At 29.6% G+C, this 15,872-nt stretch overlaps 1 protein-coding gene across 2 annotated transcripts; it reads right to left on the bottom strand.

Annotated features, from left to right (window-relative positions):
* Positions 1-3,502: 3,502 nt before the first annotated feature.
* Positions 3,503-4,508, bottom strand: LOC122525202. Of its 2 annotated transcripts, none has more exons than XM_043647897.1 (3): positions 4,410-4,508; positions 4,092-4,318; positions 3,503-4,013 (listed from the first exon to the last, which is right to left on the bottom strand). In XM_043647897.1, the coding sequence occupies exons 2-3, from the start codon at positions 4,284-4,286 to the stop codon at positions 3,612-3,614; spliced, it is 597 nt and encodes a 198-aa protein (XP_043503832.1). In that variant the 5' UTR covers positions 4,287-4,318; positions 4,410-4,508; the 3' UTR covers positions 3,503-3,611. The 2 variants fall into 2 exon arrangements, with proteins under 2 accessions (XP_043503832.1, XP_043503824.1); XM_043647889.1 differs by having other exon boundaries at positions 4,092-4,340.
* Between the last annotated feature and the right edge of the window lie 11,364 nt (positions 4,509-15,872).

Genomic DNA, 15,872 nt, shown 5'->3' on the forward strand with positions numbered 1-15,872 from the left:
ACCAAAAGCAAATAAAATTGCGGATGTTAATATGCTACGAACAAAACGATCTTTTTTCAAATTATGTACCATACAACCGAGGGAACACGTACAAACATCTTCGAAATAACTCAGTCCAGTGCTCAAGTAACGATCCCCCATATATTTTTGTCTTTCTTCCAATAACTTTTCAGCACGTTCTGTAAGCCGATGAAAGAATGATTTTTGGAAAATATGTATCTATAGTAAACGTATTTGTAATAGTACTGTATTGTCAATCTCCATAAATGGACTAATAGATAAATATATACGATCTCTATAAGGGTCGGTGGTTTATACATACAAGTCTTTGCATGGATGATCCATATATGGGTCGCTAATAATAAAAAGGTTAATAAATTGGTCACTGTTTTAATAAATAATGTGTTAGTTTGCATCACTGTTTTCTTTTATTGAGAATTATCGCGCATACGTATGATCAACACATTTTATCGACAGAAAGAACGATACCGTATGCAGTACCGTAACTTGTTCTTTTGTCCCGACTCAATTAGCAATACAGTACTATTAGATTTGTTCATGATTCACGAGTCGTATTTATACAGAATTTTTAATTCTTGCCTTTTAATATTTTAGCAGGACAATTTTGATCACAACCATCGTGCGGCCAGTCGCTAGGAAGTTTCTCAGGTGTATATTTGTAATAACTGTCTGGAGAATTGTCTCTACTTTGAATTTTTTTCTTATCCTCAACGATTTTGCTTGTTCCAGGACTTTCTTCAGCACTGGAAGAAATTATAGCAGTATCATTCACCTCCTCTTTTTCATAATAAATTTGTTTTTGATCTTCGATTGAACTTTCACTTTCAGTTCTGGAATAGGTGATTGCAATATCATTAACTTTTTCTTTTTCATAAGATATTAATCTTTGATCTTCGATCGGACTTTCAATTTCTCTTTCTTGTTGTACTTGTGGACTTTTTATTACTCTAGGACTAACTCGTCTGATTAACGGAGCCACATGAGCGACTTCCTTTTTTTCTGTATAATAAACAGTTTCTTGTTTTAACGTAGCTACAGGTTTTTCATCGTCATCATCGATAATTTCTTTATAATCAGTTATATGTATCGAATCTCGAACTATTTTATCAGGGTAATCCTTTTGTCGTTTTTCCTTATACCGATCGTCGTGTTCTAAATCTTTGCTGGTTACTCTTTGTTTACGAGGACTTAACGGTACTTTATGAATTATTTTACGTCGACCAGGTTTTACTTTTCGATAGATTTTCGATGGATCCAAATCTTCTCCGATGTCCACTTGGTGGGCATCGATGACTTTTCGGAGATATTCATCTGTCCAACCTGCCTTTCTGACTACGAAACGAATTAATTGTCAAGATTTTTGTTTTGAAAATCTTTTAAAATTTACGAATATCGAATATTGGAGTTAATAAGGGATATTGTTTATTAGGACAGTGTTTTTAAATATTTTTATTCAATATTTTTAATAAATAGTCAATATTTATAATCAAATTTCAGTGTATCTTTCAGTGACACGTTATTTTTGGGCGGGCCTGTTGATGCGGGGGCCAATTTTTTTGTCTACTTTGCTTATAGGATAACGCGCCAGTGATGAAGTCAGTAATTTGTGACCCAAGTTGATTCATTTAATATTTTCTATTTTAAAATCACATTGTAAATATATTTTGTATGTTAATTATTTAGTTAAAACAATATTATATACAAAATATTTGATATTTAATTATTTATATTAAACAAAATATTTATAAATATATTGGCCATTTATTTAACAAATAATTTACTATTAATTAATAAAAATATTGATTGAATAAATCGAAATAAATATGAAATGTACCTTCTTCCCTAAGTTGACGTCTCACTGTTGGACATTGTGGAAGGCAATTAAGCATTTATGTTTATATTCCTATTTCATTAATTTACCAATAACTTTGTACATAGGCTATGTTACGTTTGCCTGAATAATTAAATTCTTGCGGGCAGTTAAAATCGAAATCGAATAAACCAGCTTCATTTAGACACATATTTTATAAACTTCAGTCAAACGACAAGCCGTAACGTTTGGATTATTTTTTATTCTCGTTAAAGCATTGTGTCGTATACTATACAATTTTGCATTAAATCAATGTTGACAGAATATAATAAACGAAATGTACTTTCGATATTGACACAATAATTACGATCGATTGATCGATCGCGTTTAATGATTATTTTTTCTTCCTTCGAACAAATATAAAAAGAGAAAACGAGAGCTGTTATTTAAATAATTTAATCATTTATTTAAAAAAGCGATGATGTTTTCTACGTTAGCCAAAGAATACATTGCCGAAAATAAACTTTGTTTCGGTTGTTCTCAGGATATAGAAAATGATATTCAGTGTCAAAAAAAACAGAATTCTTTCATAGGAAAATCGCGTGTCGACGATAAGCAAGAAGGCAATTTATGGCAGTCTATTATTGATGAATATGAGGAAAAACGAGCTCGATATACTGAATGGAAAAAAAGAAAAGAAAATTCATCAATCGTAGTGCCTTATCAAGATAAACCATCGAATTACTTGAATAAAGAAATATTTCCTTTATTATTACCAGCGATGGAGAAGATGTTGGCTGAAGCTCGTCGATGGGATGTACTTAAAGTAAATTATTTTTATAAATTCGGTTATATAGAATAAAAAATATTTTACAAAGTAATTGTTTATAAATTATGAGTAGGTGCAGAAGTGTCGATTTAATGGTCTTGATTATTTGGCTGAAATTTTGTGGAATCTTAATCCAAAATATCCGAAACGTAAAATTAAATGGCATACGGTTTTTGAGATACCACAATTTAAATTATTATTACGTTTTCAGTACGGTCAGATAAATTAGGATAATTAGAAAATCATATATAATATTTAAAAATATCGTATTCTATAGTCCAAGGCCAATCTTTCCAATGTCCTGGTTATTAACCAAAGAGGAAGCAGCTTTGTATATACAAAAATACGTCCGTGGTTGGTTAGTTAGAAAACGTGACAATGTACAAGAAATGAGACAATTTTGGAAGGTATTTGGAATTATACTAATTGCGCGTTGATATTATACTAATGCGTTTAATCATTTTGTAAATCTCGTAGGCCCTTGCAGAGGAGAAAGCAGATATTACTCAAAATTTACTGGACAATGATTTAGGTATTATTTTACTATTGTTGTTCCGACTTTTAAGACTGTTATTGATCTATTAACACATTCACAATCAGTGTCACATATCTGCGACGCATTGATTTTTATTAAGAGGCCAGTGTCACACATTCGTAATAGTAATCAATGCAAAAAATAAGTTCTAGTTTCTCTGTGACACAGTAATGAAAATGTTAAGAAAAGTAAAGAATTTTAAGAGTCTGATTTCATTTCAGGACCAAAAGATAAGTTGAAAATGGAAAAGCAGATAGATGATTTGTGCGAATTTTACAAATTATTAGGAAAGTATAAGACAACATAATTAATATTCTACAAATATCATATCAAAGGTACATTTGTTAAATCTAACACATTTACTACATTTAAATCTATGACAAAACACTTTATATACATAATTCTGTAATGAATCTTTACGTTGAAGACTCTTTTCTGATGTTTGCGTAAAGACTAGGACTAATAGGCGTTCCAAGATCCATTCCAAATTTAATAGTTGGTTCTTCTCCTACTTCCGCTAACCTGTATCGTTTCACTCCTGTCCAACAGTAAGAGACTTCTAATTGTGGATCTTCTTCGACTGTTACTCCTGCTGCTTGTTGTTGACGAATTAATATTTCTTTTAGAAGCGGTGGATATCCCACTGTTCTCGGTACTATTCTCAGTTTATATGTATCACTGTAACGCATGTATTTTTGCTCCTCATCTTTAGGGATCAAAATAAAATCTGCTTTATAAGTACATCCGTCTATTTGTTCAGGTGCACAGGTTTTTCCACGGAAAGTATTTTGAATAAGAGCTACGATCTTTCGTTCTTCCTACAGAATAAGATTCAAATATAAGAATTTATACTTTTATTTATATGGAAAAATATTATAAGCCGTTTCATAATTTACATGAGGTGCTTGTTCCTTATTTGGAGCAGGTAGAGTAGCAATTTTGAGTATTCTCATAAAACAAGGCTCAGGATATCTTTGAAATTTATTACGTATTACCATCCTTCCTACACCAAAATGTTTTAAATTTCCTAAGATTTCCCATAACGTCTTCCCTTTAAAACTTGTTGTGCGACCAATATATTTAATAGGCATTTTCAAATTCCTTAACTCTTCAACAATCCTTTCTTTGATATAATAAAAGATTTACTGTAGCATAATCATCAAATTTAATACGAAAAAATGTGTAATATTAATTATATAAACATTTTTTCTTACCTATTTCAATTAATTTCTTCAATTTTATTTAAAATTAACTAGTTTTGTAATTGTTAATAAAGAACACACATAACCTAAATTCATAACATGAAAAAAGCCGAAGTGAAATGATTGTAGATGGCACTAATGTAAGTGTAGATAAGGTAGATGTTAATATTACCAGCGTACAATTTGTATTACCAAAGAATATAGAAATACTCACAAGTTCCCTTTTTTATCTACCCAGATTCATCTTAATTACTACCGGGATCACCAGCGAACGATAATAGATACTTAATGCGATGACAATACAATACTTTAAAAGAATACAATATTCTTTGATAGTATATATAGTATAGTTATATATATTGTGTATATAATATAGAATTTTATATAATTATATTTAATTTTTAATGTATAAACATGTGTGTGTGTGTGCCTTCAGAAATGCATTTATATATATATTTTAAAATGAAACAATTTAAAAAAGACAAATAAAAAAAAATCCAGCTGGTTTGATGATAAATCCAACGACGATCACCTGTAACAAGAAGAAAACTATATTAATCATACAATCAAGTGATACAATAGCCTGACATATAAATCGTCCCATTCGCAAATGCATTTTTCAATTGAATTCTCTATTTATTTTGATCAAATATCTATTTACCGTTGCAATGAAATTAAATTTAAATGCGTGATTTTACATTTACATAAAGTATATACAAAAAAAAAAGGGGAAAAGTACAAATATCAAGTTACTGAAAAAAATAATATCTAATAATTATTACGAAAAACTTATAAAAAAGAAAAATTGCAAATTTACTTTATTTTTTATATACTGTAATATTTACCGAACGTTATTTAAGCTTCAAAATTTTATAATACAAAAACTTGAATATTTCTGACTCTAACTAAACATATATGCATCTTTTGGACGATATGGCACACAGATTTGATGTGCCAAGGAGATGGAATGGTCCATCATCTCCAATTACAACTACAAATTAATGACGAGCAAGAATGTAATATAATAAAATATAAAATATGACTAAAGAGCTATTCTCGAAAAGTTCTAACTTGCTGTTGAACCTTTGAAAATAACTCAATAGTCTATGTAGTTGCCCTCTTCAGCCACAATTAAGTGGGGGCCTCTTCGGCATTAGCCTCTTCGGCAATTAGCCTCTTCTTTCTTCATGCCCTAAACGCTGCTGTGAGGCTTTTTCTAAGCGTATTTTACGATACATTTCGTAAACAATCGCAGTCGAAAGAAATCCACAAATCGTACAATTACATTTACTCGAATGCCTCAACAGATATTTGATCTAATCGATGAACCTATTATTAACACTTTGCATTTAAAAAATTAAATAATATCAAACAGAAGTAGAAACTTTGACATACATCTTATGGTCTTACTTTCTTATATTCGACTACTTTTATCTTTTATCTTTACTTTACATATATAATATTTATCTATTTACTATACATATATAACAAATGAGAAGAATTCAATAGGAATTATTAAAGAGCAAAGCGTTAATATACTTAATATTAAGTAAGCATCCAACGTATTCAGCTATCTTCACATTTTCGAAAAAAAATTAATTTTTAAGAAAACGCAAAGACTTTTAAATCGTTCGATACTGATTTATATCTCGCGGTACAGAGTATCAGCAATATATAGAAAAAATAAAAGAAATATTTAAATGAATAAATGATTCTAAAGGTTGCTGAAACTTTGTATAATATCCGGAGAAGAAATTGTCCACTCCTGAGTGGAAATTACAATCGGGCGACTTCTCCGGTCTCTACCTACTTACAAATTAAATAAACATTCACACCTAAGTATGCTACCTGCCAATCTATTGACAATATCTAAAATGAGCAAACATACATACATACCCACCCACTCACTCCACGATTCTCTCACGTACCACCAGGGTGCAGAAGCCTAAACTAGAGAGCATGCCCCGGGGCACCTCCGACACCCTAGTTCAAACGCGTGTTTTCTAAATTTATGGGAGTACGTACCAATGCTGTAATCGTCTGTCAAGGCTAATGATTATTGCAAAAATGACTAATGCAAAAATACAAGTATACACTAGTATATATTGCATACTAGTTATATACGAGTATATCATAGTTTCCACAAATAAATGCGGTAACTCTACTATGCAAAACGATTGTTAAAAAAAAAAAAATTTCGTATCGTACGCGTGACTCTACAAGTTATTTTTATTCAATAACTTTAAAAAAATAATAAGCGCGGTATTACGTGTCGCGAAACGATGTACAATGCACACACCTAAACGCACACACAGGTGCAACGTACACCGTGCAATCACTAGCACAATGACAGCCGCCAATAGAGGAAAAACTTAAAACTAAACCTATACTAATTGTTTCTCACCTATACGAGTAGCACCTGGGCACAGGCATAGATGAGAACGCAGAAAGTATAGGGGGGAGAAACGGGAGATTAGTATATTAGAAGCTGAAAATCCTGATCTAAAAAATATGATTAAAAACACATATATACATAAGACATAAATACATTTTTATAGAAATTTATCTAAGCGGCTAAGGACTCTACAATTTATTTGATAAATATTAATTTTTAAAATCTTTTAATATCTTTTAATATCTTTTAATATCTTTTAATATATTTTAATATATTTAAAAACCTCGGACGACTCCTTTCATTAAGTTGGCTGTTCTAATAAAAGAACTGGGCTTTGAGCAACCACTTAACTGCTAGAATCTATCCGTCGCGAATGAGTTTGTCTTCTTGCTCATTTATTTATAATATCGAAGTATCGATATATTAAAATTAATCGCGATTAAATAAACTAAGTACGAAGCAATACATGTAAGACATTTATTACATGCTTTTCTGGACGAAAACGAGTAAATTAATGCTCGGTTTCGCCACTACTAACCACGAATAAAACACGTTATAAAAAAGAAAGTGCATTAATTGATTGGACTGTTAATTAAATGAATTTAACCGATGAGACAAGAAAACCTATCCTGAACTAATAAAACATACAATAAAATACAATACAATATAATATACAGTTTTCATGAGTAACTCCTAGAAAGGAATTACTCATGTGCTCGTCACTAATTTATTTAAATAATTACAACCAGTAACTCGTGCCGATTAGGACCTTTCATCCTCGACATGATTGAGCACCGGAGGGACTTTAAATTTTAACTCACGGCATAAGAAGTTCTACGATGGCTCCAAAACACTCCTACTTCGAAGCAAGTATTGTAGAATGCGAGTATCGAAGATCCATCGAAGATCCACCGAAGATACATCGATGATCCATCGAAGAATTCATCCCGCATCTTTGATAAGGTAGAAAGTCCGTCGTCATATCTGTAAAATAAAATAGAACAAAATGATAAGTTCTCTGCAATATGATCTAAAATCATATAAAAAAGAATCGAATAAAATATAAATATAAATAGATACTTACAATGCATTCCAATGGGATGAAATTCAATTGCACCATGGCGATGCACCCCGCGTGAATCTAAAAACGCGGTATAAACGAAAATAAGAAACTATAGATGAGTTTCTTATCACGAAACCAAAATTTTATTATACGGCGAACAACACTGATTCTAATTCGCGTTTGATTTTAATTTATTATACGCCCGATCACTTATTCTACACAACTAATTCAAAGACTGCTTTGCACACAGTCAATGCAAGTAGAAAAATCTTCATTGATGCACTGATTCTAATACGCGAACAGTCTGTGCGACTGTTTAAAGATAAAAATACAACTTTACTCGAACAAACTCTAATGCAATTACTGCTTTGGTCGCAGTCAATTTAATATAAAAAAATTCTAATACAATCGCGTAACACGAGCGAATTGAAATGAACGAACGAACGTGCTTCTAATCCGTGATTTTAATTATATTTAACGATACAACACTCCCGTATATTGCTTCGCGCACGATTGCAATGCACGAACACTTGCAACACTTCACAAACACAATTCACAAACACTTCCAACACTGATATATTCCCATGATGATCTGAAACAGAAATAAAAACAAAATTATAAATATCATTGTTGTAAGTAAAAAAATTATTATAATTATTGAGAAAGTGTTTAAAATAAAAATTGAATTACGTTTATTCTTCATTGATGAATGCACGATGGGTATCCTACCCTTAGGATGACGATGAGCACACGTTTAAACCGAATAAAAGAAACTTACGGAGTTTCTTAACCGAGCAAACGAAACTTTTACACACGGCGAACAACACTGACTTTACTTTCCGATTCTTTTGTATTTTTTTTTTACGATGCAACACACGAGTACCTCATTGCCTACGCGCTCGATTGCAATGATGTTCTGAAACAGAAAAAGAAAAAGAACAATTAATATCATCGTTATAATAAAAAACCATTAAAGTTATCATAGAAACGTTTAATAGGAAAATATACTTACTTTTAGTCTTCATTGATGACTGCAGGATGGGTATCCTACCCTTAGGATGACGATGAATAAAATAAAATTAAATAAAACTCTGAAAAGCTGAAACATACTAAAAAGATTATAGAACAATATATCCTGTGAATCATTCCTGAAGGCATTGCACACTTTTAAAGATATTTTATCATAAAGAATCAATATAAATTTAAGCAATATTAATTGCCTTTATCTCACTACTTGTATAAAATTACATATAAAGTATTTAATATCAGTAAAAATTGTTAATAAAAATCGATAACGTTACATATATATAATAGTTTAGTACGTCATGTTCGTTAGATCTTAGCTCGTTGAAGGACTGATCAGGAATGAACACGTAACCGCGTCCTTCATGTCGAATGTTCGACTGTCTTCGTTTTGTTTTCGGCTGTCTTCGTTTCTTCTGTTCTCACTTCGAGAAATTCCTGGAATATACGTACACATTCGTTATTGCCCGTAGATAGAATATTTTGTTTTCTTATTTTCTCACTCTCTCTCTCTCTCTCACTTTCGTTCTCACTCTTTGTATACATTTCTGTATGGTTTAAAAAAAAGAATAACGCTTACCTCGATGAATATGAAGATAAAAAAGAGTAAACACAATTGTTAGACTGAGTATATGTATTCCTGCTGGACTCTCCTAATGCTCGGTACCTAAAAAAGGAAAAAAACAGATTACATTAGTATAACATAAAAAAAATCATATATATGAGTGTGTGTGTACGAGCTACCTATACTTATGCATATATGCCTGTATGTGTGTGTATGTGACAGGAATCGAATTTAATACGAAATACGATGTTTGAACACATAATTATGAAAAATAATTAATTAGAGCATCATTGGAGATGGTAGTAATTATCGATACCATGAAAAAAGCTGGAAATTAGAAGAAATATTGTTAAGTAACATTGGTGAGATTTGGCGGCACGTCGAGATATATCGATGTTACATTCTCACAGATATCTATCGAACTTTTCAATATTTCGTTTTGAAAACACTCACGTATGAAAATCTTGTGTGTAGCTATCGTTTGATATATAATAGGAAGGTGTAAAATACTTTTCAATTACCTGAGTTAAACGAGATGACAGGTATACAAAATGGTGGTCGCGCTACAGCCCAGTGTCTCTGCGCGACATCTGTTGCGAGCAATGGCTACTTGAGATATTGCATTCATTCCATCTATTATAGAAAAATATCGAATAGTAAAAAATAGGAAATAGGAACATAACAATTGTTGAAATGTATACTTTATTAATCCAAACAATAAAAATTGAACATTATAAGTCGATATCCTGCTGTATGTCGATATGCTGTAAAACAAGATATATATATGATTGCGTAGAAAAATGCATACCAATGTACATGGAATTTTTTTCTACGCAAATATTCTTTATCCTCGACATTATCGTAATCTTTCGATTATGTAATTTGGATGTCATTTGCTAGAAGAATCTATTAGTATATAGGAAGATTATTTACGTTAGAAAATACTTTTTAATTACCTGAGAATAACGGGACGACGTAGCATCCGTGCGATCTCCACGACGCCAAGAAGAAAAGAGCGCTGATTCGCTAATCATCTTTGGTCTTACATTTTGGATGTAAAGAGACCAATCAGAAATTCCCAATTACCATATAGAAATTTCATGCACGCAAGCTTGCCTCGTCACACGTACGTAACTCGCCTTTCTTTATGACCACGCTAGTCAAGCTTGATATGATAATTTATTTATTAAATAAATAAAAAATTTATTCTATTTTACTATTTAAGGTAAACGTATCTTGTTAATATTTAAAAAATAACGAAAAGAATAAAGACAATATGCACTATAAACCTTATCACACCACACAGAAGAACATACATAATTTATTTATTACATAAATTAAATATCAATTTTATTATTAATTATAATAATCCAAAATTAATAATTATTATTATCTAATCTATTTTTCTATTAGGTGTATACGTTCCTTATTAATATTCAAAAAATAACGAGTAAGATAAAGACAATATACACTAAAAACTTAATCACATTGCAACGTTTTGATATAAACATTCCTTCAATTTTTATGTAATTGTTTAAACTAATATACATTTGTTTTAACGTCCCTGTGCAATGATGACTTTGGATAATAAAATTTTTATCCAGAAAAATATCACATTAAAATTATTTTATATTCAAAGTATATTAATAAGTATGTAATGTTTAAACCAGTACATATGTGTTTAAACAATATGAAATATAAAGAGATTGCATTAGAATATTAAAATAATTGTTAAATAATCGATAGGAATGTCTATTGTTGTCTAAAAGATCGGAATATATGATCTATGTACCGTCCCCTTCGAAATCCACCGTTGAAATGAGACCTTGTCCTCTATGAAAGTACTTTTATTAAATGTTGTTTATTTGACTTTCTCCGAACGTTACGCATATGTATAAAAGGAATAATCAATCTAATCAATAAAATTTAAGATTAAAACGTTATGATTTTCGTATTTTTATCTTTTTCATGTAATATTTTAATGCTCCTGCGCACTGAGGACTTCGAGGGTAAAATTCTGCTGTAACATAAAGAAAGTGCATTAGTGCATTATAATAATTGTTAATTAATCTATGCTAGTGTTTATGCAATTTTTATGCAATTGTTTAAATAAAACTATACTATAAAGATATTATTATTATATATAAATTATAGTTATACAATTACAAATATTGAACGAATACTAACTAATAGAGTAACATGTAAGAATTGAATTTCTTTTTCTCACTTTTATTAACGTATATGTAAATGAAAAAAAAAAGTACGTTTCTCTAAACAATTATCCAACCAATATATTAATACAATTATTAAACAATATACAAATGGAAAATATGAATTATTAAAGTTTACCATTATGATAGAAGAAAGCTGAGGTGTTTGCTCGTTTAAGTACCATTAAAAATTGCCAGGATTCATTTTAAAATCTTGTAAACTCTTCTTTTATGTATATACTTGATACACAAAACAATAAGAAAGCCTAATAGATGTTGTGCTTTTCCAAATCTTCAAATACTTGCAAATCTGAAAATCATAAGATTGTATTAGTAAAGTATCAAGTTATCCTTGTTAATATTTAAAAAATAAAGTGTTGAATAAAGACAATATACACTAAAAACTGTATCACACTGCACAGAAAAACACACAAAATTTATTTATTTAATAAATCAAAAACCAATTTTACTTTCCTATTAGGTGTACACGTTCCTTGATAATATTTAAAAAATAAGGAATAAAATAAAGAAGTTATACAATAAAATAATAAATAAATTTACAATAAAATAATAAAATAAATAATAAAATACACAGAAAAACACAATTGTATAGAAAAGAAACCACGTTATAGAAATCTTTAAAACAAATGACATAAAGCACTGTAACCATCCTTAAAGAATTAAAATAACAAGAATTTTTCCATATCGATACAGAATATGGGAATTTATACTTTCATAGTTGGCATGAGAGATTTCAATTGTTTTGTTTCAATTTATTTTAATTCTTTAAGGATGGCTACAGTGCCTTATGTCAATTGTTTTAAAGATTTCTATAACGATGTTTCATCTCTATAAAAATGTGTTTTCCTCTGGCATGCGATGTCAATTGTTTTAAAAATATCTGCAACGAGGTTTCTTTTCTATACGATTGTGTTTTTCTGTACAATGTGACAAAGTTTTTAGTGTATATTGTCTTTATTCTACACGTTATTTTTTAAATATTAACAACGAACGTTTTACAAGTATGCAAAAAACTCATAAATTTAATTTTCTTTATATTATACCAATGCTATATTACTTTATATTTTTTTTTAGGTTTCCAAACATTGGTAGAATACAGCACGAATATATATACTCATTGTCAGTCTAATTGTGTTTACTTTTCTATCTAAATAATAATTGTGTTTACTTTTTTATATTGATATCAGTTGTGATAAGTTTATCTCTTTTCTTTTATAACATAAAGAATAGTAATATAAACAGTATAAGAAGAGGAAAGAGAAAGAGAGAGTGACATCTTATACAAATATCATACATATACGTATATAGCTCGTTCATTTTGCTTGATACTTTACTAATACAATCTTATGATTTTCAGATTTGCAAGTATTTGAAGATTTGGAAAAGCACATCTATTAGGCTTTCTTATTGTTTTGTGTATCAAGTATATACATAAAAGAAGAGTTTACAAGATTTTAAAATGAATCCTGGCAATTTTTAATGGTACTTAAACGAGCAAACACCTCAGCTTTCTTCTATCATAATGGTAAACTTTAATAATTCATATTTTCCATTAGTATATTGTTTATTAATTGTTTGAATAGATTGGTTGTATAATTGGTTAGAGAAATGTACTTTCTTTTTTCATTTACATATACGTGTACATTACGTATTAATTAACAATTATTTTAATGCACTAATGCACTTTTCTTATATTGCAGCTAAATTTTACCCTCGAAGTCCTTACTGCGCAGGAGCATTAAAATAATTACACAAAATAAATAAAAATACGAAAATCATAACGTTATAATCTTAAATATTATGTATTAGATGTATGACACCCTTTATACACATGCGCAACGTTAGGAAAGTAAGATAAACAACGTTTAATAAAGTACTTTCATAGAGGACAAGAGCTCATTTCAACGGTGGATTTCGAAGGGGACGGTACATAGATCGTATATTCCTAGCTTTTAGACAACAATAGACATTCCTATCGATTATTTAACAATTTTTTAAATATTCTGATACACTCTACTTATATTTCAGATTGTTTAAACACATATGTACTGGTTTAAACATTACATACTTATTAACATACTTTGAATATAAAATAATTTTAATGTGATATTTTTCTGGAAGAAAATCTTATTATGCAAAGTCATCATTGTACAGGGACGTTAAAACAAATGTATATTAGTTTAAACAATTACATAAAAATTGAAGGAATGTTTATATCAAAACGTTGCAATGTGATTAAGTTTTTAGTGTATATTGTCTTTATCTTACTCGTTATTTTTTGAATATTAATAAGGAACGTATACACCTAATAGAAAAATAGATTAGATAATAATAATTATTAATTGGATTATTATAATTAATAATAAAATTGATATTTAATTTATGTAATAAATAAATTATGTATGTTCTTCTGTGCGGTGTGATTAGGTTTATAGTGCATATTGTCTTTATTCTTTTCGTTATTTTTTAAATATTAACAAGATACGTTTACCTTAAATATATAGTAAAATAGAATAAATTTTTTATTTATTTAATAAATAAATTATCATATCAAGCTTGACTAGCGTGGTCATAAAGAAAGGCGAGTTACGTACGTGTGACGAGGCAAGCTTGTGTGCGTGAAATTTCTATATGGTAATTGGGAATTTCTAATTGGTCACTTTACGTGTGAATAATTATCTGCCAATCAGCCAATTTGCTGAAATAATTATCAGCCAATCAGGGCTCTTTGCTGAGTTTCCTTCTTTCTTTTCGCGGCGTCGGTGCTGGAGATCGCACGGATACTATGTCGTCCCGTTAATCTCAGGTAATTAAAAAGTATTTTCTAACGTACAGCCTTCTATTATATATCAAACGATAGCTACAAGTAAGATTTTCATACGTGAGTGTTTTCAAAACGAAATATTAAAAAGTTTGAAAGATATATGTGGAAATGTAATTATCGATATTTCTCGGCGTCGCGTCAAATCTCACCAATGTTACTAAATAATATATTTTTCTAATTTCCACCTATTTTTCACGGTATCGATACTTAGTATCATCTCTAATGATGCTCTAATTAATTATTTTTCATAATATATGTATTCAAAGATCGTATTTCGTATTAAATTCGATTCCTGTCACATACACACACATACAGGCATATATGCATAAGTATAGGTAGCTCGTACACACACACTCATATATATGATTTTCTTTATGTTATACTAATGTAATCTTTTTTTTTCCTTTTTTAGGTATCGAGCATTAGGAGAGTCCAGCAGGAATACATATACTCAGTCTAACAATTGTGTTTACTCTTTTTTATCTTCATATTCATCGAGGTAAGCGTTATTCTTTTTTTTAAACCATACAGAAATGTATACAAAGAGTGAGAACGAAAGTGAGATAGAGAGAGAGAGAGAGAGAAAATAAGAAAACAAAACATTCACCTACAGGCAATTATGAATGTGTATGTATATTTGTAGGTCTTTCTCGAGGTGAAAACAGAAGAATAACTGTCGAAACGAAACGTAAACAGTCGACCACCGAGCATTCGATACCTCTACGAGATATACGCAGAGAGATCTCATTCCCCTTCCGTTCTTCAACGAGTAATGATTTAACGAACGTGACGTATTAAACTATTTATTGATTTTATTTCTAACGTTTTCTAACGTCAAATACTTCTACATTCTAACATTAAATACTTTAATAAGTTTTTTATTAGACAGTATAGTATAAAAACGTTTTATGTTTTAGTTTACTCTTTATTGAGTTATATATATAACTTAAAAAATTTTCAATTAATATTTTAAATAACATTACATACTTTGTATGTAATATTATACAAGTAGTGAGATTAAGACAATTAATATTGCTTAAATTTATATTGATTCTTTATGATAAAATATCTTTAAAAGTGTGCAATGCCTTCAGGAATGATTCACAGGATATATTGTTCTATAATCTTTTTAGTATGTTTCAGCTTTTCAGAGTTTTATTTAATTTTATTTTATTCATCGTCATCCTAAGGGTAGGATACCCATCCTGCAGTCATCAATGAAGACTAAAAGTAAGTACATTTTTCTATCAAACACTTCTATGATAACTTTAATGGATTCTTATTATAACGATGAAATTAATTGTTCTTTTTCTTTTTCTGTTTCAGAACATCATTGCAATCGAGCGCGTAGGCAATGAGGTACTCGTGTGTTGC

Source organism: Polistes fuscatus, unplaced genomic scaffold (genome assembly GCF_010416935.1).
Source record: "Polistes fuscatus isolate 324 unplaced genomic scaffold, CU_Pfus_HIC Scaffold10, whole genome shotgun sequence".
NCBI classification, from domain to species: Eukaryota; Metazoa; Arthropoda; class Insecta; order Hymenoptera; family Vespidae; genus Polistes; species Polistes fuscatus.